Source organism: Echinops telfairi, unplaced genomic scaffold, assembly GCF_000313985.2.
Source record: "Echinops telfairi isolate 266 unplaced genomic scaffold, ASM31398v2 ScPeMD7_3533;HRSCAF=4204_0, whole genome shotgun sequence".
Classification (NCBI taxonomy): Eukaryota; Metazoa; Chordata; class Mammalia; order Afrosoricida; family Tenrecidae; genus Echinops; species Echinops telfairi.
Window position 1 is genome coordinate 52946803 of NW_022107431.1, and position 25101 is coordinate 52971903.

Sequence of the window (25101 nt, forward strand, 5' to 3'; positions counted from 1 at the left end):
AATAGATAAGTGTATTAAGATACTTTCTATTTGCTTTATTTACTATCTCCTATATTGGACTGTAAGTTCCCTGAGGGCAAAGATGTCCTCTGTCTTGTCCAGTTTGGGGTTGCCATCATCTAACAGGAATAATACACATTGTGAGTATTCAATACATACATATTTGCTGAAGAAATTTTTAAATTACACAAATAAGGTGTTAATGCCTTAAAATTCTATATAGAATACTTCAGTGCTTTTTCAACCCAAAATTCATATCAATTATGAAAAAAGAGCCTCTAAAACATAATTATTGTATATTTAAAATTTGATAGTTTTCATTTTTTTATTCACACTAAGATACTATCTTTAGAATCACTGTACTTTCAATATACGTTTACTTCCCATCCTATAATAGCTATTCCTGAAGCCATATGCAAATCACTATTTAAAATAAATCAATCATATATTTCCATTGATCCAACAATTTGACAATTTTTTAACTTTCTGTATTTGTTTTATGATTCATCTCAAATTATCTTTTAAACTCTTAGCTTTACAATTTTCCAACTTTTCTCTTTTAAGCAAGTAGGCAATCTTTAAATAAGCACTTAAATAAGCACTGGGAAAATACTTCAAACTCTTTTGATGAGTGTTAATTAATTTGTTCCAATTTTATATGTCATGATTTCTTTTTAAACCTTAATTTTTTTCTTAATTCAAAAACAATTACACAATTACTTGAGTATTCTCTTAAATGATAAAATATACAAGGTTAACAGTCCACTACAATCTGGAAATGAAATATGATGTTATACTTTGAATCTAATTATGAAAAAATAAACTAATTCATTTAAGGAAAATTCTTGCAACTAATGAGCTAAGCAGAACTTAAACAAATCTTTGAGCTTTATTAGGATAAAACTATCACTTTTGAAGGATGCCTGACAGTGTAATAGTTAGTCATTGGGCTTCAATTTGTAAGGTAGGCAGTTTGAAACTACCAGCCGCTCAGCACTTTAAAGGCTTTCTACTCCAGTTAACAGGTAGAATCTCAGAAACTTAGGGGCAGTGGTACCCTATCATGTAGGTTTGCTGTGAGTCAGCATTGACTCGATGGCACTAAGTGAGTTTTGTTTTCTTGTTGTTGTTTACTTCATTTACTACTAGAATGGATAAACATGAGTTATTTTAATATTTCTATAATGTTTTTCTTACACTAAACACAGGATCAGGATCTGTGAGAGAGACTGTGAGTTTTTCACAGAGAGTGGTCCAATTTTCACAGTTCAGAACATCGGATGGAGGAGCTGAACATAACGTCTGCAGGGCTTCATATCGCACCTAAGATGTTTTAAAAGATGTGTATCAATACCGAGCCAGTAAAACAATACCAATTCTACAACCCAATAGTTACTAAACTACTTAAAAGCAGAGTCTATAAAATTGTTTTAAAGGGTTTAATGTCTCTTTCAAATGATTCTCTTATAAAGAGTCTCAAAAAGTTTTATGAGCAATCAGAAGCTGTTTAATAAAACAACCCTTAACTATTTCAATTAAGTGCTAAGCAGAGAAAGAATGAAAAAACGGGTGATTTTTGTTTTGTTTTTTAAAGTAAAACTTAAAACCCTAACTATGCGAAGAGAGTCTGGAATGAAGATCTAGCTAAGAGAGGATCAAGGACAATGGCTTCATAGAATCACCAGGGCATACTGTCCAATGGCCTTACCCCAGACTCCTCCTCCTCTCCCGAAGGCCTCCAAAGGAGGGCCTACAGATGAAGAGGCTTAATTTTCAAAAGTTGCCCAGATGTCCCTGGTGAAGCATTCCCATTCCAGTATACATGAACAATTTTCACAAAAACAATTCCTTTGAACTTATTATAGTTGCCGCTACATCATATTTTCTGACCTTCTAGCCACTGAGGTAGAATTTTTAAAAATCATTCATCTATGGGATGCAACATTGAATTTCTGTGTTTTCACAGGCAGCATATAACTTACAGTAATCACTTTCAGAATCCAATCAGAATTCATTCAATACAATTTGACCTAAGGGACAGCACTGGAGAATAGCTTCACTTGGAGCAAAGCTTCTCCCTGACTCACTTCCACCAAATGAGTAATCACAGTGATTTCAATCTATTCTTCAAAGACTAGCCATTTCTCAGCTGAAACAACTGAAGCCTACTGATGAAGAAAATGAGGAGTTAGACACAGCGGGGTCAGTCCTCAAGAAAACAGACTGAACTTTCAAGGGAAGAAGAAAGCATATATGTACTTGAAAATGTAAAATCCAATTATTCAATAGAAGAATCCCTGAATACATTCTATAGGATGGGGATAAGAAGGAATACAGACAGTTTCAAACATTAGGTATTAATTGAGAGTGTTAAATGATTTCTCCTTTTCAGTTAATTATTAGGACATAATTTAATTCAGAACTTATTAATTTAATAAGCAGAAAAAATATATATTCTGAAATCAATTACCAAGTATTTGTCTTAAACTAATAAAAGTAAAATTGCTACCATGTGAAAGTCAAGTCACACTTTCATTAGCCTTTGGATATTATCAATGATTTACTGAAAACCCATAAAATAAAACAGAATGCTGAGAGAGAAAAAAAAGTATTGTTCTCTCTCCTAACTTCATATAGTTGAGACCCTTTCTGGAGTAATGGGTTAAATACTTAGTTATTAAACAAAAAGTTGGAAAAAAAAGTTGGTTATTTGAGTACACCCACAGTATGTATCTCAGTATCGACTTTACAACCCGTGGCTCCCACTCTAGTCTGAAACACACAAGGCTGCCATGAGTCAGAAGCAAATCAACAGCAACCAGGTATTTGATTGACTCATTTACTTTCCAATGAACGTTCAAGAAAAGCAATCATTTGTTTTGACAATTGAGAGCAAATGGCAAGGTAGAAACAAAAGTCTTAAGTACTCCAAAATTCTTATACTTTCTATTTCATATTGACAGACTTTCATACAAAATTCAACAAAGAGATATCTTTAATAGCAATAAAAATGTCAAAATTGCTTACATTTCCTGTAAGTTAAAAAGAGAGATGGAGCAATACATGAAGGTCTTATTTGTTTTCAAATCAATGAACTAAAATATCACCTTAAAAGCATCAATAAAGGAATTGTTTTAGAGGCAGCTTCCCATAACTTCATCCCTTTAAAATTAAAACTGGAAATAAAAATCTCTGCTTACAAACCATAATAAACCATGAAGATTCTCTAAGGAAAAGTTCCCTCACTCTGCAAGGTTTCATCTCAAACATGAAGAAGTCTACCACCAGGTACATCATGCTAGGATTGTCCAGTAAAAAAAGGGCTTATTCTCTGAGAAACAGTCCAGCTGCTACTGATTATAATCTTGTATAATAAATATGTGATATTTGACTGAACTTGACAGTTCATTTACACTTACCTCTTTAGGTTGCCCGGGATCCAACTGATCTAAAATCAATTGTAATTTTCCTTGACAAAATTTGTAACTCTGTAACATAATTGACAGAACATTTATTAATTTAATAGACTTTTAGAAGTAAAGCTATCCGTGATTTTTCAATATAGTTCTAAGCACAAAATACATTCTGAATAAAAGAAAAGAAATGATCTATGTTGATCTGACAGCAAACTTACCATTTTTGTTTCCCAAGGCATTTAAATGGGAATTGAATGTCCCAGTAGAACAGTGCACTCTCATGTATATGAAAACTATTATTATTTGCTAAGCAATTACAATATGCAGACTGTGATAAGAATCAAAAGACATAAAGACAAAATATTTTGTAACCAGGGAATATGAGATGAATGAAACACAGAGATAAAATAAATAACATACATCAGTGGAAAGGCATTAATAGTACCCTAGGCATAGCTTGAACTTTTTGTATTCCCTTTCTTTCCTATGTTTTTCCTTAGTCTTTCTGCAGGCTTATTCTTTGGTTAAAAAAAAAAATCCTGGACTAAAAATTTTCATCTACAAAAATTTACACAAAGGAAACAGAGGAAAGATCTAGGAAGCAAAGCTATGGAAAGAGGTATAAAGATAGGTATGTATATATGTAAATATATTAATTCATAAAAATAGAGGTATTGGCCTATGTACATATATTTACATAACAATACATTGACAGGTGGGTGGACTTTGGACCTCTGCTCAAGCCCTCCCTCAAGGCAAGAACACTTGGTTCTAACAACCTGGCATTCTGTGTTTCTCATGCTCCCAACACAATTGCTGAAGACAAAGCGGGTGCATATGCAAATGTGGTGAAGACAGCAAATGGTGCCCAGCTATCAAAAGATATAGTGTCTGGGGTCTTAAAGGCTTGAAGTTAAACAAGCGGCCATCTAGCAGAGAAGCAACAATTCCAAATGGAAGAAGCACACCAGCCTGTGCGATCATGAGGTATCAGGTAATAGGCATCAGAAGACCCCCCCAAAAAAACATCTTGTTAAAAACAAGGGAGGTCAGAGCAGAGACCCAAACCCTACCTGTAGACAATAGGACATCCCCTTAATGAATGATCACAAGGAAGGGATGAGTCAACCAGGGCACAGTATAGCATGATGAAACACACAATATCCCTCTGGTTGCTTGAGACTTCCTCACCCACCACTATCATGACCTCAGTCCTGACTTTCAGTTCTGGCTAGACCAGAGCATGTACACTGGTGCAGATAAGAGTTCACAACACACAGAATCCAGGTCAGATTAACCCCTCTGTAACAGAAATGGGAGTAGCTATACCAGGAGGGTAGGGGAGAAGGGGAAAAAGAGGGAACAGATCACAATGATCTATGCATAACCCCATCCCCCACATCAGGGGACAAACAACAGAAATGTGGGGGAAGGGTGACAGCAGTCAATGTAAGATATGAAAATAATAATAATTTATCAAAGGGTCACAAAGGTGAGAGAAGTAGAGAGAGGGAGGGGAAAAAAGAGGAGCTGAAACCAAGGGCTCAAATAGAAAGTAAATGTTTAGGAAATGATGGCAACATATGTACAAATATGCTTGACACAATTGATGCATGGATGTTATAAGAGTCTCCAATAAAATGATCTTTAAAAATATAATGCTAAATGAGGAATAGCAATGCCGTTATCATTTGTGAAATAAATAAATAAAATGAAGTGAATAGCTTCTGGAGATGAAAGGAGCCTTTTCTCTCAAAAGCTATTTACATATATAAAATACCTTCTTAAATGACCTAAATATTTTTAATAGCAATAATAATAGCTGGCACTTATTCAGTGCCTACTATATTACAGGACTTATACTCTCTCAGATCCATATGGGAAGAAATAAGGCCAGAGTGCTCCTTAGTGGCAAGGATGACAAGACTTCATCTTACAAACTTTGGAAATATTGTCAGGAAAGACCAGTCCCTGGAGAAGGATGTCATGTTTGGTAAAGTGGAAGGGTGTTGGAAAAGAGGAAGGCTCTCAACGAGATGGACTGACACGGTGGCTGCAACAATGGGCTCAGGCATAGAAACAACTGTGAGGCTGACCCCGTACTGTGCAGTGCTAAGTTCTGTTGTGCTATGGGGTGGAGCTGACTCGATGTCACCTTACCCTAGCAACAAACTTTCTCAGTGAGCCCTGGAGGTGCCTCTGTTTGCTAACTGAAAGGCTGGTGACTTGAACCCACCAGATACTCAGCAGGAGAAAGATATGCCAATCCGCTTCAATAACGACGGCAGCCTCGGAAACTCCACAGGTCAGTTCTACTCTCGTCTACAGGTTCACCCTAAGTACACTGACTCAATGGCAAGGGGTTTGGTTTGGGATTTTTATATTCTTTCAGTTCCTGATAACTGGGAAATATGAAAGCCACCAAGGGCAAATAACTTCTCTAAGCCACAGGGCTTCCAAAAATCACTTTTCCTTCCAGGTTAAATACTCTTCTTTCTTCAATATCTTTATCCTGAGGTGATCTCATCCAGTTTAGGTTTTGTTGTTCTTGTTTGTTTGCTTGCTTGTTTGTTTTACTCTTAACATAATGATTTGTAAATCAGCATTAATGCCCAGCATTACCTAGATAATTAATCTTTCACAGTGTCACAGACATGTTTAATAAGCATCTCAAAGTTAATTTGTCCAAAATAGAATTCATGATACGGATTCCAAACTTGCTCCTCTCTCAAATTTTCTTGTCTTGGTGAGTGGTACTACCTTCCATTCAAATATTGCCTTAAATAAAAAATAAGAGTCAGTCTTTTTTCTTATTTCCTACATCTAACCCATCATTAAGTTTGCAAGACAGCCTCCAAAGTTTAAATGTCTTAAATGCAATGACTCATCACTCCCTCCCTGCTGAAATCTAGCCAGAGGCATTGTCATGTATAATTTGGTGTTGTTCAGTGCTGCCCTCTTGGTTCTGACTCATAATGAACTTATATGTAATAGGGCAAAGCACTGCCCAGTCCTGCACTATCCTCGCAAGCATAATGTCCTTTGCTAAGGAACTCCTGATGACACGTTCAAAGTATATAAGACAAATCCATCTTCGCTTCGCAGGAGCACTCTGACAGACTTGTTCCTTCAACTGAAAATCCACGCTATATTCGATATTCTTCAACAACACCAAAATAAACAGGCATTAATGAGTCTTTGGTCTTCCTTATCCACTGTCTAGTTTTTACGTGCATATGATACTAACAAAAACACCATGAGTTGGGTCAGGTGCACCTTCATCCTCAAAATGTTATCTTTATTTGTAAACACTTTAAAGAGGGCTTCTACAGCAGATTGGCCTACCTCTTCACGGCTGCTTCCCTGATGTCCACTGTGGATTCAAGTACTCGAGGCTGGACAACTTCAATTCAGCCTCACTGGTCTCCTGAGTCTACGTTAATCCCACCCTATTCCACACAACCATCCATTCCACAGTAACAGAGAAACTCAGGTGCTCAAATTTAGAGATCAAATCTTTTTACTTAAGTCCATAAAAGACATTCCACTTTACTCAGGATAAAATATACTCTTTTTTTAGGGCTTCATGAGGTTAAATTAGAATTCTGAATGATGACTGATTTAATTCTGCATTGGTTTATGTGACATCTTTCGTTTCCATCCCGATTTTCCTTAGTAAGTCCTTCTGGTTGACTAAGAAAGTAGGAGTAGCCTAGAGGTCAGCTTCACCACAACTACAAAGGCACCATGATGACTTGCAGAAAGCTTGCTTGCTTCAGCCTCTACGTATTATTGTTTTTAATGATTTTATTAAGGGCTCATACAACTCTTATCACAATCCATATGTACATCAATTGTGTAAAGCACATTTGTACATTCATTGCCCTCATCATTCTCAAAACATACTCTCTTCATCACGTAATCTATCCGTGGTATCACTCCGCTCTCCCTTCCTTCCTCTCTCCTTCCCTCCCTCTCTCTCTCATCACTCTTCTCCCTTTCCTCTAGGCTCCAGTCACACGCACACCCTTCCAACCACTGATGACATGGTGACCACTCTTTTCCAAGAACCTCTGCCCTTGCCTTTGTTCCTGCCTAACAAAGCTCCTCCACCAGAACTCCTTGTCTTTTGTCATTTCTGACTCACAGTCAATCCCACAAAAACCATGCTCCCAATACTTGGGGCCAACTGAAAAGGCTGCCTATGTTATAGTTTGGCTTCATTTTAAGTTGTTCTTGGGCTTCAGTGGATGAATATATAACTTGCCATGGCAACTAACAACAATAACATTCAATTTTTAAAAATATCTAATATGTGTTCAATTGAATATATGAGAGGGCCTTCAAAACTTCATGAAAATGTAATTAAAAGATAATAGGGAAAAAAAAGATAATAGAATTATTCCATGATCATTTTGAAACCCTCCCAGTTGTAAATATCTCTTAGATTGAAAACTCCTAAAGATGGGAAACAGTGCCCCATCTATAAGTGTTGCTTTCTTTGTCAAGCAACATGTTCGTGTTTAACTAGTGATGGATTAAAGTGATTATGACATAACCAAAAATCTTGAGAGGATGAGTTGCTGGAGGTAGGTGTACAGGACCATAGTCTTGGGGACACCAAGGTCAATTGACCTAATAAGGTATGATAGTTGGGCTTGGCAGTTGAGGCCTTCCCCATAACGTGATCTAATAGAATGTAATCAACTCCATGATGGAATCTGCTGTGAGCCCTGCTCACAGTCCGCCTACTTCGTATTTAAGTAGAAACCTATGAAGAGCTCCATCCTTCTTGGTGACCTAGATCCAGCTTCTGTAGCACTGATCTCCAATTCTTAACTTAAAGGCCTGTCCTCTTGTCTACCAACCCTGGGAGCTTTGGCCTGCCAACTCAGGGTCCATAAGAACCCACAAACTTTGGATTTGTTTAACGTCAAGCCATACACCTGATCTACTGACACCCACCACCCTCTGGTTTTCCTGCTTTTTCTTCTCGTGTCCATCAACCTCAACCTGGTGCAGGAAGGGCACTGAACTTAACATCTGACCCACAGACTAGATTGGACTAATCCACTCCTATAATTGCATGAGCCATTTATCTTGATCTAAACTTCTCTCCTTATATACCTATATCAACACCACTAGCTTTGCTTCTCTAGAGAATCCAGCCTAACGTACAAGGTTCACAAAGACACTGTTCTGCAGCCTTCTTTTGTGTGGTAAGCCAGGCTGTCTAGAGAAAGAAATCCAGTGACACTCAACTATGGAAAAGAAAGAACTTTATAGTTTACAACTTTACATCAAGTCTGAAGCTAGTCCAGGCCCTCTCAGATTCTGGTAGCTTCCTGCTGGTGATGCAGAATGGTGAAGCAGAGTCGTGTAGGTGAAGAGTCGTGTGGATCCAAAGTCACTGGAAACATGGCAACGCGCCAGCAGGTCTCAGGGCCAGGTGGCCCACAGAGGGTCAGTCCTTGAGGCAGGCATTGTTCCAGCAGGTAGGCGGGTAGAGAAGCAGGAAAGAGTTCATCTCTGTGCATCTTGCACTTATAAAAAAGGCTTATGACATCAAGGTGGCACCAGGCTGTGGCTTGATTGACAGGTTTGACCCCACCCCTATCCAGAAATGTCTAGTTGGCAGAATCCCTCACTAACACATTTTGTAAGTAACTAGGGTCCTCCAAGCTTGTGAGTAGACACAGAAGGTACAACAGAAGAGTGATGAAAGTCAAAGTACATATGGAAACAATGATCCCAAAGGACTAACGAGCCATGCAAACATTAGTCTCCACAACTCAGCAAAAAAGTGGTGCCTAGGCACCACGACCTACTGCTTTGAAAAGGATCACATTATAATAACCTGCATAAAGTGGGAGAAAAGTATGGAACAGAACTCCAAATCATAAAATAGACCAAGTATACTTAAAGATCAAATCGAGCATTACTTACTGGTGGGGACCCCAAAACTATGGATGGCCCCTCAGTTCTTGAACTGAACTCACCTCCATGTCAGAATAATCAACTATTAAGAGCAAAAGGACAGCATTTATCCACCAGCAAAGTTCAAAGGGTTAATAAAGAAAGAGGACTAGAAACAGGAAATGCAGGAGGCAGTGGGGTTTTTGACAGTACATTGATAAGACTGTGATGGATGAGTTAAATCAGAATGTGTATGAACTGTTGGATGCAAAACTGTGATCTGCTCTGTAAACCTTCAACTAATTCACAATTTTTTTTAAAAATGTAATGATTATGTCAATATTGGTAGATATTTCCAAAAACATTTTTTTAACTAAAAGATCATTTTATTGGGACTCTTATAGCTCTTTTAACAATTCATACAACAATTGTAACATGCATATTTGCACATATGTTGCCATCATTCTTTTCTTTTTTTCTTTTTTTTTTTTGCATTTAGACTATTTATTACCGGGATTACAGGCCTGGCCATGGTAGCAGACTTTTACATGGAATTGTTTAATTATTTGTATTTTTCATGCCAGAAAATAAAAAGTCCAGCATCTTACAGCCATGGGTGCTTGTGCTACATGTCCGGGGTGACTTCGAAGCCGGCTGTGTGCCACCCACTCCACCCCCCACGGGCTGCTGTCCCTTCATGGAGCTCTGTCTCCTCTGGAGCCAGGCTTAGCCCCACCAAGACCTACTGCTGCCTCCCTCCTGCGTGGATTCAGGGTAGGTGGGCAGCTGGCCCTTGTGGCAACCCAGAGGTAGATGGTGGTGTGTGTGTGTTGTGTGTGTGTGTGTGGGGGGGGCATCATTATTTTCTAAACATATACTTTATATTTTTCTATTTGAAAGTATCAGCTCTTGATATTAGCTCTTCTTTTTTCCCTCCCTCCCCCACTCCCACCCTCATGACCCTTGATAAATTATAAATTATAATTTATATATAATTATATATAATATATATAATTATAATTATATATATATAATTAATGTATGTATCCCTTCCCCCATGGTTTCGGTTATTCAACCCCCTTGGGGGGGGGGGCGGATAATGTGTCGATCATTGCAATCGGTTCCCCTTTCCTCCCCTGGAATAGGTTGATAAGTCTACAATGTATTTGATCCTCTTATATAACCATGTGGATACCAACTGAAGGGTCTGCTCATGCTACAATAAGATTTGGATACACTTCTATCAGGTACATTTTTACCCGAGACGATAAACCTCAGATAAATGCCATAATGTTACAGTGGTACCAAACTCAATTCCTTTATTATAACATATATTGAAGAACACTCACATTATTGCTGTTTTTAAAAACCAAATCAAATCACCCTCAAAATGAATTTACACTACAAAGCTCCTCTATATATTTTAAATGTTTGGTTTGTAAACTGAGTAAACCATTAAACATACAACCAGTGAGGTAGTTACATAATCTGTTGTCAAGTTGAGACTTAAGAGTTTTAGCCTGTCAATCAAGTCACAGCTTGATGACCTCGTTTAGAGGCACTAAGAAGATAAATAGCTCGCTGGAGGCAAGACACAAACTCACTCCCTGCAAGATATTCCTGTTACAAGGCACATGGAGCTATGCTACCACCCTGGAGCTGGAAGAGCCACGTGAAGACCCACACCAGCACTGAGATGCTTATACCACCACTGGATCCACCAGACTTTCCACCCAGTGGCCTGTGATCTTCCTGCATTTGGCATCATTGCATGTGTTGCGTGAGTCTGAAGAGTAATTTATAGATTTGTATCGGACATATAGGCTAATGTCGGACTTATGGACTTGATCTGGACTGGGCTGGGTTGTTTTCTCAATGTTCAATTGCTCTTGTATATGAAGCGCTTTCTTATACACATGAGTGTCTAAGAATTTGTTTTTCTAGTCAACCCAAACTAACACATTCAGTTAAAGAAATTAGCTATTATAAATTTTCAAACACTTATAAGAAATAAAATGGAAAAATAAATATCAAATCTAATACTATTTTAGGCTGTCACATGACTAATTACAAAATTATTTATTTTTCATTCATAAAAACAAATTTACCCAATGAGAATAACAATGATGACAGCAAAAACTATGTAAGTGCTTATGTAGCATGCACTGTTCAAAATGCTTAAGATATGCTAAATCATTACACACACAAAGAAAACCCAGAACAGTGGTTTTCAACCTTCCTAATGCCACAACCCTTTAACACAATTCCTCTTGTTGTGGTGGGCCTCCAATCATAAAATTATTTTCGTTGCTACTTCATAACTATGTTTGCTACTCTTAAGAATCATCATGTAAATATCTGATATGCAAGATGTATTGTCATTGTTCCAAATTGAATATAATTAAAGCATACTGATTAATCACAAAAACAATATGTAATTATATATTGTGAAATATTTATTTTTAGTTACAAATAAATGAAATTTTGTCTTGAAGCATGGTGTAGCATGGGTACTCATATGTGGGCATATCTGCATGTGGCCCGGCCTGGAGACAGATAGAGAAGGAAGGAGTGTCTCGGTTCCTAAGACCATCAGAAATATGTGTTTGTCGATGGTCTTAGGTGACCCCTGTGAAAGAGTTGTTTGACCCCCAAAGGGATCGCAACCCACAGGTGAAGAACCACTGCCCTAGAAGGTAAGTTCCCAGACAGAACACCTGTAAAATCCTTCTACTGAAACTTGAGGCACAGAGAAGTGAAGAAACCAAGATCTATAGCTCATCAATGACAAAACCGAAATACAAAATTGGTTTGTTCAAAACTCAGAATGCTTCATTTATCTAGAATGCCTTTTGCAAATTTGAGTACATCTAAAGTGTATAATAATGTGCACCCACACTTCATTAAGCCTAAGTACAGAACAAAGACACCATAACAAAGCAAAAACATGAGCTTAAAGATGTTTCCAAATACTAAGCTATTTTTCTTATTCCCTAGAAGTTCTAATTATATTTGAACAAAAGAGAACATTTGTACTATTCTGAAAAAGAAAACATACTGGGAAGTAATAACAGAAGCCTATTCATATTTTACAGTCAATAAAATCTTTAGATATTGATTTTTTAAAGCACTGGCATTATTAACAAAGAACGACATTTTCTGATATCAAATTGACTCCCTAAGGATTACTAAAACAAACAAGTGAGCAAACTAAGCTCAAACCTGCCCTCCCCTCACTCTCACTCTAGGAAGCCACACTACTACCTCCATTTTTCTTTTTACTTTCTAATTTCAGCTACTTTTCCCACTCTCTTCAGAGTATTTAAGATTTTAGGCTCCATTCAACCTTTCCCTCTTATGAAATAAATCGGAAGAATAATTAAAAGTGTATCAATTGCAGGTAGCTACCCCTGATGGCACTGTTGGGTAAGCACTGGACTCCAAACCTCAAAGCCAGCAGTTCAAAATCAGTTGCCACTCCCTGGGACAAAAATGTGAGCCTATCTGCTAATGGAGAGATTTACAGCCTCAAGTGAGAGATAGATGGTTTCAGGAGTGTTGTGCGTGGGGCTGTGACTATGCTGTGGTTGACTTATGCTGCTGGAAAGAGGAGGAGATTTGGAACGAGTCATCCTGACGCAACAGAATGAAAACCTCAAAAGTAGAATTTCTCAGTAGTAAGAGCTTGCGAGATTTTCAGAGAGACTGGAAATGTGGTCCACTGTCTGTCTGTCAGTTTGTCATATTGTGGTGGTTTGTGAGTTGCTGTCATGCTGGAAGCTAGGTCACGGGGATTTCAAACGCCAGCAGGGTCACCCAAAGTGAACAGGTTTCAGTGGAGCATCCAGACGAAGAACAATGAATAAGGAACTAGCTGGCTGCCCACTTCGGAGGAAGAACCCACTGAGAACCTTAGGCATAGCTTCAAAACATTGTCAGACACTGAAGACCTGAAGAATGGAACAGAGTAATCTCAGAGATAGAGCCAGAGGAGGGGTGCCCTCAGGTCAGCACACTCGAAATGTAGGAGGAGATGCTTTCTCAAATTACAGTCCACCATGGTGAGGTGAATGGAGTAAATAAAGCCTATAGGAGGGAAACCTTCAAGATTTCATTTGCTTATTGGGAATAACTCAAGATGAGACAGCTGCCCAAGACCCATCTGTAGGCAACTGGACATCCCCTTCCAGAAGGGTCGCTGGGGAGGAGACAAGCCAATCAGGGTGCAGTATAGCAATGATGAAACATACAACTTTCCTCTAGTTCTTAAATGTTTCCTCCTGCACCCACCCCACCACCCCCACTATCATGATCCCAATTCTACCTTACAAATCTGGCTAGACTAGAGAATGTACACGGGTACAGATAGGAACTGGAAACACAGGGAATCCAGGACAGATGATCCCTTCAGGACCAGTGGTGAGAGTGGCGATAATAATAGTTTTTAAATTATCAAGGGTTCATTGAGGGAGGGGGGAGCAGGGCGGGAGGGGAAAAATGAGGAGCTGATACCAAGGGCTCAAGTAGAAAGCAAATATTTGGAAAATGATGATGACAACAAATGTACAAATGCACTTGACACAATGGATGGATGTATGGATTGTGAAAAGAGTTGTATGAGCCCCCAATAAAATGATTTTTTATAAAAATTTTAAAAGATGAAACAGCTGCAAAAATCTACTAAGAATTGGAACGTGGAGTGTATGAAATATGACTCTAGGAGAAAGTGAAGTGGTAAAAGTTGAAATGACCACCTAAAGATCACCGCTGAAATGGACTGGCGTTGGCCATTTTGAATCAGAAATTCAAATGATCCACTATGCCAGGAATGACAGAATCAAGGAGAATGGCATTGCATTCATGGTCAAAAAGGACAATCAAAATTAATCCTGAATGGCATACAGTCTGTGATGAGATTCTATCTAACCGAATTCAAGGAAATCCTATCAATATAACTGCTATTCAAATTTATGCACCAACCACGAAAGCTAGTGATGAAAAAATTGAGAATTTTACCAACATCTTTAGGTGGAAATGGTCAAACATTCGATCAAGATGCATTGATAATTAATGGTGATTGGAATGCAAAAGTGGGAAATGAAGAGGAAGGAAAAATGTGGTTTTGGTGATAGAAATTAATCTGGAGATCACATTATAGAAGTTTGCAAGACCTTTCTTGTTCATAGCAAATACCTTTTTTCAACAACACACAAAAGGCATTAATGCCCATAGACATCTCCAGATGGAATACACAGTGGAATAATCTGTGGGAAGAGACGATGGAAAAGCTCAATATCAGCAGCTATAACCAAGTCAGGGGCTGACTGCAAACAGATCATAAATAGCTAATATGTTAGTTCAGGTTAAATCTGAAGAAAATGAACACAAGTGCACGAAAGCCAAAGAACAACCTTGGACATTCCTGCCCCTCCCCCTCCCCCCCAGAATTTCAAGAATATCTCAAGGGCAGATTTGATGCATTGAACATTAATGAGAGGAAACCTGATGAGCTGTGGGAATACATCACAAATATTGTTCATGAAGAAAGCAAAGGGTCACTGAAAGAGAGGAAGGAAAGAAAAGACCAAAGTGGATAGCAGAACAAACTTGCAACTTGCTCTTAACCACCGAGTAGCTAAAGCAAATGGAAGAAATGAGGATGTGAAATGAACAAAAATGTTCAAAGGGCAGCTCGAGAAGACAGAAGAATAATTCGCTAGTTTATGCCAGGAAATTTGGGAGACAGCTTAGCCAATTGAATAGAAGAGATCCATATTTGTCCCCATTCCAAAGAAAGGTGACCTAACAGAATGCTCAGATTATAGGACAATATCACTGACACCACAGGCAAGTAAAATTTTACTGACGATCATCCACCAGCACTTGCAGCAGTACATTACATTCACAGGGAGCTGCCAGAGAATACCAAAAAGATGTTTACTTGTGTTTCATTGGCAGTGCAAAGACATTCCACGGTGTGGATCATAACAAATTATGGATAACCTTAAGAAAAGTGAGAATTCCAGAATATTTCATTGTGCTTTTGAGGAACTTGTACGAGGATCAGGAGGAAATCAGAACAAGGGAAAAATGCATGGTTTAAAATTAGGAAATGTGTGACAGGGTTGTATCTTCTCACCATACTTAAGCTGAGCAATAAGTATGCAATTTATATGCTGAGCTATAGGCAAATAATCAAATAAACTGGATCATATGAAGAAAAATGGTATCAGGATTGAAGGAAGGCTTATTAACATCCTACACTATGAAGATGATACTGTATTGCTCGCTGAAAGCAAGAACTTGAAGCACTTGATGACAATTAAAGACTGTTGCCTTCCATCTGATTTCAACTCAATATAAAGAAAGCAAAAACCTTCACAAGTGCACCAACAGACAACATCATGATAAAGGAAGAAAAAGTTGAAGTTGTCAAGAATTTCACCTTGCTTGAATCCATAGTTAATACCGACGGAAGCAGCAGTCAAGAGATTATACAGAAAACAAAAAAAAACAAACTATATCACATTTAGCAAATCTGCTGTACAAGACCTCTTTAAAGTGTTGAAAAGCACTTTAAGGATTAAGATGTGCCTAACCCAGGTCATGGTATTTCCAATTTCCCATTTTGCATGAGAAAGTCGGGCATTGAATTAGGAAGACTCAATGAGAATCTATGCATTTAAAATATGGTATTGACAAAAAATATTAAAAGTACAAATGACTGCCAGATCAAATCTATCTTGGAAGAGGTACAGCCAGAATGCTCTTTAGAAGTGAGGTTAGCAAGACAGTCTCATGTGCTTTGGTTATGTTATCAGGAGAGGCCAGTCCTGGAAAAGGACAGGTCAAGTAGATGGTTGGTTTCACCTTTGACAAGATGAACTGACACACTGGTTGAACAACGGGCTCAAACATAACAATTGTGAGGGTGATACAGATCTGGGCAGTCTTTCATTCTGTTGTACATAGGATCCCTGTGAGTCAGGACCACCTTGACGGCACCTAACACGGACAAGAAAAGTTCACTTGAATCCCGTCAGCATGATCTCCCTCTTCAAAGAAAGCAATTGCATCAATGGGATCTCTACTTCCTGGTCACATTACTTTTGACCCTGAGTTTTCTGTGTCTCTTTGATAAGGACACTTGTTATGCTCACTCAGATAATCATTTCATCTCAAAATCCTTAATTATATCAACAATGATCCATTTTGTCATGTAAACTAACATGTATGTAAACTCTGGGGGTAAGGATGTGGACAGTTTTAATTGGGCAGAGGAGAGATATTGTTCTGCCTAGTATAGGTTTTAAGATGCTGTCTTGAAAGAGAAGGGGGGGTGCATAAATGCCTTAAACAAATTCACATTATTCAATAATAATTGGTGAGTTACCACAAATTCACCTTCAACCTACAGAGTAGATAGCCCGGGGTTCAGCTTGCTCACTATAAAATAGCAGATTGTCTGTCCTATACTACACTGAATACTGTGGGAGAAGAGGAAGGATATAAATCCATTGCAGTACACCTTTTTTTTAATTATAAATAATTTTACTGGGGCCTCCTGCTGCAGTACACCTTTTAAAACATAGCCACATCAATAAATGCTAATATTTATGGAACACCAACTGTGTTAGTCTGGGCTGACTAGAGAAACAAATTCATAGACATTCATATGTGTATAAGACAGAGCTTTATATAAAGAGTATTGTAAACTAAAAAAACATCCTAGCCCAGTCCAAATCAAGTCCACAAATCCGTTATTAGCCCATATGTCTGATACCAACATATTAAGTCCTCTTCAGACTCAAGAAACACATGCAATGATGGCAAATGCAGGAAAATCACAGGCCACTGGTTAGGAAGTCTTGTGGATCCAGTGACACTGTAAGCATCTCCGCGCTGGCAGGGGTCTCCATGTGGCTCCTCCAGCTAAGGCCACTAGTATAGTTCCATGTGTCTTGTCAGCTGCAATGTCTCCCAGTGAGCTACTATTTATCCCCTTAACGCCTCCAAATTAGGTCATCAAGCTGCCACCTGGCTGACAGGCTAAACTCCACCCCTTCACTCTTAATCCTCTCAAACTGACAGCAGATTATGTCACAAACACACCAACTGTGTGACAGGCACAGTGCTAAGCATTTAAGACACATTAACTCAGTTTTCTCAATGACCCTATGAGACAAAAGGAATTACCATTTCCATTTTAAAAATAAGAAGCATGATGGCACAAAGACGAAATTTATTGGTCAGAAATCACAGTTAATATAATAAGTGGCGCACCTAGGATCGGAACCCCAGCTGTATGCAGCCAGTAAACCATAGAAAAAAGACACAGGCTTTGGAGGAAGCCTCATGGAGAACAGAAAAAGTCATGCCGTTGCTTAGTAGTGTACAGTTTACGATCTTTGTTATGTTTGCTGTTGTTCCGGCCAGTCTGTCAATCTATCTCCTTACGAGTTTCCCTCACTGGTGCAGACTCTGCAATTTACCAAACAGGATGTCTTTCTCTATTGACTGTTTTTTTTTGTTTTTTTGCCTGACGGCATATCCAAAGTTAAGAAAAATGAAGGAATCTAAATAACAGATTGCTGGTGTTTCTATCTTCCCAGCACAGAATTCATACAGAATTTATTTGAGTTATTTATTATTAAATATCATTTCAAGATAAAAATGCCAAACAAAGCAACGCACCTGGTTGAATGAAGAATCACTATCAGAGCTATTGTCTGTGCAGTAACTATTGCTTTTCTCCTTTGGGGTTTTTTTCTGCTTCTCTTGAACTCGTAGCTCATCTTCTTCAAATCTGTTCATCAGAGATTCCACCACGACGGTCATGATGTTCTTCAAGGAGTGCATCATTTCTTTGTACCTTTAAGTTCAAAAACAGTCTGAATAAAAGGAAGCATATCAACACATATTTAAATAGTCTACTAAGGCAACTATCTGATTCTGTTTAATATGAAAAATAATAATCCTTTCAGAGCACCATTCTATATATTTAAGGGTCCAGAAATTAATCCAGATATTTAGAGTTTAAACTGACTTCTGACAAGAGTGCTAAGTCCATTTAATGACAAAAGAAGACTTCAATAAGCAATGCTTCAAAAATTGGATTTCCACATACAAGAAAATGAAAAAGGAGGAGGCTTGCTTTATAACATATAAAAATATTTTAAACAAATTCAAAATGGATTAAGGACCTAAAAGTACAAACAGAAACTATAAAATTATTTTTTTAAACACCTTAGAAGAACTATCATGGATAACACTATTATAGCTTGCTTTCCACAAGAGAAAAACTAATATAATAAAAGCACAAAAATCAAGTGGCAAAATAAGTAGATAAAGCCTCATCAGAATTAAAAACTCTTGTTCATCAAAAGGTGTTACTAAAAAATGTGAAAAGGCAAGCTACCAACTAAGAGATTATCTTTGGAAACCATGTACTTGACAAGATCTAATCAAACTAATATATAAAACTTGGACAACTTAACAACAACTCAATCATATGGGCACAGCACTAAATAGACATTTAACCAAAGAGGACATTAAAATGACCAATAGACACATGAAAAATGTTCAAAATCATTTATTATCGATAAATATCCATCAAAACCAAAATAGGTAACTCTCCCACCTTGCAAAAAGTGAAGCAGCACTGACAACACTCACCATTCTATGGCAAGTACTGGAAGAGATCCTCATCTGTACCCATTCAGAAAGAGAAAAAGGTGACCCACCAGACTGTGAATATTATCGAGCAATATCATTAATATATGCATATAAAATGTTGTTCCAGATAATTTTTAAATGGTTGCAGCAGTACATTGATAAGGGGCTGCCAAAATCCCCAGGTGGATTTAGAAGAGGACAGGGATAAAAAGAGCAGGTAGGAGTCTTGGGATCACTCCTTAAGTGAATGAGCTAAGTACATGCAGCATAACTGAGCCAGGAAGACCCAGCTTTCTCCCTGATAAATTCTGATCTTCAAATAACACCGAAGCAACAGAATGCCCTGGTAGCAATCAACCTCTATTCACCAAAAGTTTCTCTTTTCTTCCACAGGATTGGATTATACCTGGGCACAGGGCTAAGCTACATTTCCTAGCCTCCTCTATAGCTAGACACAAACACATAAACAACATGAGTCCCTGTTTTCTGAAAAGTTACAATTTGTTGATTTAATTAAAAACAACTTCTATCTAAATGATCTGCATGCTAAGCATATCATAGAAAATGACCCATAAAAACCTATAAATTTCATTATAGAATAAATGTCTTTTTCCAAACTTCCAGAAAATTCTGACGTTAATACTTGCACGAAATTCCAGTAAATGTCCACACAGAAAGATAAGAATAATAATTCCCAAAATTAAGTTAAAAAAAATTAGGTACATTTTCAATATCCAAGTTGACACATAGCCTTAACAATCAGTCAATTGTTACTCTCCTCTTACACCTCATCTTTGCAAAATAGATTTTGCTCTACAAAATAGTCAGATAACAGATTTTTCTAACTACAGTCATGAATGTGAAACACTGGATAATGAGACAATCAGTAAGTAAGAAATTGGTTGATAGTCACCAGTGAATAGATAGCTTAACAATAAAATAAACACTACAGAAAGAAGCTCTAAGAGTAAGTAAATAAATCCCCTATCAATGGACACCAAAAAATTGGCATAATCAAGTTCTTCTACTCATTATATGATTAATTAATGGGCTTCCTTCACAATCTAAAAGGACAGCATTCCTATGAAACTTTATGTCCACAAGTCAAAATAGGATAAACCAAAGAAGTAATTACCGTTAATTTATAAGGGAAAATGTTTTAAGCCATCTCAGACCCAAAATACAACATACCAATTCATACTAAATACATAAAACCTAAAACAACACACATTGAGTTCACAGACATAATCCAACAATGTAAAATATTCAGGGTAATTCCTAGAGAGGGAACTTGGCTACAGAAGGCAGGTACTAATGTAGACTTTTCATAAATGCAAAATAGTGTACAGCAAACTTTTGAAAAACAGATACCTATAATGATAAGTCCTATAGATTAATTCCCCGGGTATAATCATATGAAAAATAAATAGGTAAATAATTTGTAATTATTACAGTAAAAACCAGTATTAACAGACATGCTGTGCTTATACCAGCCATAAGAAGTTTCTGAAGGAATGCTGCAAAATTAACAATTTGAAAAAAACAATAGATGTAGAATTTAAAATATGTCATCTATGGTTCAAGTAAAAAAGGCAAACATTCATTAAGTCATGTAAGATCTATGCAAGGCAAGTATGGCTAGACCAGAGGATGTACACTGGTACAGACAGGAACTGAAAATACAGGGAATCCAGGGCGGATGAACCCTACAGGACCAGTGATGTGAGTGGCGAAACAGGGAGGGTAAAGGGAGAATGGGTAAGAAAGAGGGAACCGATTACAAGGAACTATATGTGACCTCGGCCCTGGGGGACAGACAACCGAGAAGTGGGTGAAGGGAGACGTCGGACAGGGCAAGATATGACAAAATACCCATTTATAAACTATCAAGGGCTCATGAGGGAGGGGGGAGTGGGGAGGGAGGGGAAAAATGAGGACCTAATGTCGGGGGTTTAAGTGGAGAGAAAATGTTTTGAGAATGATGTACAAATGCGCTATACACAATTGATGTGTGTATGGATTGCGATAACAGTTGTATGAGCCCCTAATAAAATGTTTTTTAAAAAAAAGATCTATGCAAGGCAACTATTGTTAATTTTTACATATGAATGAATGAAACCACAAGGAAATCAAATAGCTCATATAAAACTTTGCTCTTAGCAATAAAATACTTTCATTATCTAACCAATAAAATATTTTAGAACTCTTCTAGGAATAAACTTAATGATACTGCTAGAAATAGAGTCGTGAGATTATAATATTATTCAAAGACGAATATGAATTCATTTTTTGTTTTACTTCAAATCAAGAATTAAGAAATATTCATCTCTATGGCTTTTAGTTAGTAGGTATTAATTGTCTGTATTTATGAAATTAATAGTGTACCCTATCACTTTGTAAGTAATAAAACCCAGTTTAACTTTAACTTAATGCAGGTGTATATTCAATGTTTCTGATATATGCAAGATGTAGTTTAGCTATAGACTTAGTTCTAACATCTGCTTTTAAATTGCAGTAAGAAATATCCATTATGGGCCAACACGCAGAAGAACTCAATTTCAAAAGCATTGAGAGAGATCACATAAAGTTTATGTATTTACTATAATCATGTCTCTTTAGAAAATAATTTTAAACTCCATGTAATACCAGAATGCTTACCATCCTAACATAAGAAGCATCTAAAATTAATAAAGTTGTTGTTCATATGTGCCATTGAGTGTTCGTATCCACAGCAACACAATATACAACAAAACAAAACACTGCTCAGTCCTGCACCATCTTCACAATTGTTCCTATGCTTGAGTCCACCGTTGCAGTCAATCCATCTCCTTCAGGACCTTCCTCTTTTTCGCTGTCCCTCTACTTTATCAAGCATGATATCCGTCTTCAGAGACTGGTCTCTAAAATGAAGTCTCGCCATCCTTACCTTTACGATGCGCGCTACCTCATACATTTTCCAAGACACATTGGTTTGTCCTTTTAGCAGCCCATGATGTCCAAATTTCACATGCAGATGAGGCAACTGAAAATAACACGGCTAAGGTAAGACACGCCTTCATCTTCAAAGTAACAATCTTGCTTCCCAATCCTCTAAAGAGGTCTTGTGTAGCAGATTTACCTAAGGCAATGTGTCTTTTGATCTACGGACTGCCGCTTCCATGGGGCTTGGTTGTGGATTCAAGGAATACAAAAATCTTTGTCAACTTCAAATTTTCTCCATTTACTATGATGTAACCTATTAGTCTAGTTGTGAAGATTTTGGTCTTCTTTACATTGAGTTGTAAACCATATTGAAGGCTGCAATCCTTGATCTTCATCAGCAAATGCTTCAATCCATCCTTTCAGCAAGCAAAGTTGTGTCATCTGCACATCACAGTTTAATAGTAATAATCCAGCATCTCTGATTATTTTCACAGAATACAAATTGAATATGTATGATGAGAAGATACAACCCTGCCGCACACCTTTCCTGATTGTAAGCCATGTTCACATAATTGCCTCTTGATCCAATACCTAATGCAGTATGTCTTTTGATCTCTTGGCTGCTGCTTAGTATGTATTCTTTCCAACTTCTTTTTATGCTTCCTGAATAATTCAATATTTTGTCCATAGAATCTTTCAAGATTGCAAATCTAGACTTGAATTTTTTCTTGAGTTCTTTCACTTCAAGATATACTCAGTGTGTTCTTCCCTTTTGGGTTTCTAATTCTATGTCTTTGCATATGTCATTATAATATTTGACTTTGTCTTCCTGGGACGCCCTTTGAAATTTTTTCTTCAGCTCTTTGATTTCTTCAGTTATTCCATTTGTTTTAGTTACTCTACAATTAAAATCAAGTTTCAAAGTTCTAATAGAGAGGGAAATTAGGCCATCAATAACAAATAAAGATATGCCAAAGAGTAAAAGATCATTAAAATAAGGAATATGCAAGTAACGGAAGATATATAACAGGAGGAAAGTTCAAACTTTCTTTCACCCCTATATTAAACTGCATCTTGCATGAAAACTAGGTATTTTTAATGGTATTGCACTGCCCAAGAACCCTGAGTAGTTCACTAATATCTCTGTTGTCCACTTGTCTTCAATGGAAGTCTCCATGAATCTGATCAAGTTTCAACTTGATGATTTCTTCAGTGGTTTTTAATGACTCAGCAGTTCAGACATGGTTTATAACGCACCAAAATTCAGCAAAAAGCTATGGCTCACTACTTTCTCAGAGGTCAAAGACAAGCAACTAACAATACATAGGGAGAACACTGTTAAGGGATTAAAGTTCATATATGAATATTCCAGATTATTTCCCTTAGGAAGTTACAATAGATAAGCAGGAAGTCAATAATGCAAATAGCTAAAGAAGAGAATATTTTCTGATAGTAAAAAGTGTCCCAGAAAGACAAACTACAATGGACGCCAATATCAAACAACTCTACCACACAAGACAAGTCACTTATTTGCCTCTCTTGTCTCCAAAATAAGGATTTTTGGATTCCATTTTAAGGTATTTTCCAGAATGGATATTCTAACAATTTTTGGAATTAAAATTAACATAACCAAAGCTGAAATTATAAGTGACTAGCATACTTTCAGTCTTTCGTGACTTTTGTCAGGTTGAATGATCCGTATAAGATTCTCTGTTAATGTCCCTAATATCTACCCTCCTTCTCTTTCATGAAGTATTAGAACAACTCCTCTAAGTTTTCACTCTGAGACATGATCAAAAAATAGATAATACATTTCCCAGTCGACATTCCAGATATAGACTTGGGCATATGATCAAGTTTTAGTTAATGAAAGTGAGATGTGGGGGATGGAAATTAAGCTACTTGCCCTCTTCTCTCTCTTTGCTTGGCCAGGCTGGAGAACAATTAGAAAGATAGCATACCTGCTTCAACAATGCTCATGAAAGATAATGTAGGAAGGGCTTGAAAACTATGGCCTACCACCTGCATTTTTAATGAAAAAGATGTATTATAATGGAAAGCATATTAGGCTCCTTATTTACATAACTGTGGCTACATTAATACCATAACAGCTCACAAAGTTTAGAATATTTATAATGTGGCTTTTATTTTTAAAGTTTGTGAGTCCCTACCTTAAGATATGATGGAACTGCAAAATAATACAAGTCAGTTTCCCTGGATGGAGGCACTGACAGATTTGTATTTCTACTCTACACAAACAAATTTCTGAACTCTTACATGAAAGAAAAAAATACCTTTTTCTTGCTTTTTACTGTGGTTAGGTGGTATCAGGTTAGCTCCAACCCAAAGTGACCCCACAGACAAAACAGAATGCAATGCTTTCCATTCCTACACCACCCGACAGTCAATTCAAGCAGGGGGCCCACTGTTGCAGCCACCGTGTCAATCCATCTTGTTGAGGATCCTGCTTGAAGCACTGTGTTGTGGTACCTCTTTATCATAGCCGCTTAATGTGTATTCTTACTCATATGCCTTTCTATACCAAGTGACCTTCTGTGCAGTCATACCTTGCATAGAAAATACTCTTTCACATTTCTATTGCAATATAATGTCAAACACCTCATTAGACTATGGAATATTGAATGGTACGTTTCCTGTTCATACTGGTTGCTCCATAAGTAGCTACACTTAAAACGTGTAATGACTATGTGATTGATGATGAACAAAAGAAAATGATGAAATGATGTATTGCTAAAACCAAAATTACTTCAAATATCAATAAATCAGGCTGGTTATATTGGCAACAGGAACTTTCATTAACTTTTTCAATGAATGCCAATTAAGCACCTAAAATAGCAGTCACTATCTTCTAGGCATTAAGAATGATATAGACAAAATTATAAAACTTTATATTTTATAGAATTTACATTCTAGTGAGGAGACATTGAAAATAAGCATAAAAAGTGCCCACATATTGTTCTTTACTAATCAGTAGCAATAAGAAAAAGAAAACAAAATGAGAGAATGAGACAGTAACAGGAAAGGTTACTTTTTTACATATGTAAAGGTTATCGTATATACTTGTGTATAAGCCAAGGTTTTTCAGCACTTTTTTTAAATCATTTTATTGGGGACTCATACAACTCTTATCACAATCCATCCATTGTGTCAA

General features: G+C 37.2%; 1 protein-coding gene across 2 annotated transcripts in view; it reads right to left on the minus strand.

Moving 5' to 3' along the window:
* TBC1D32 (TBC1 domain family member 32) overlaps window positions 1–25101 on the minus strand; it is a 289724-nt gene that overhangs the window by 233792 nt on the left and 30831 nt on the right. For both annotated transcript variants that reach the window (XM_045294624.1, XM_045294625.1), the window contains exons 3-5: window positions 18027–18204; window positions 3420–3488; window positions 1198–1323 (exon numbers count right to left, since the gene is read on the minus strand). In XM_045294624.1, the coding sequence (XP_045150559.1) occupies window positions 1198–1323; window positions 3420–3488; window positions 18027–18204 (373 nt within the window). The remainder of the gene's footprint in view (window positions 1–1197; window positions 1324–3419; window positions 3489–18026; window positions 18205–25101) is intronic.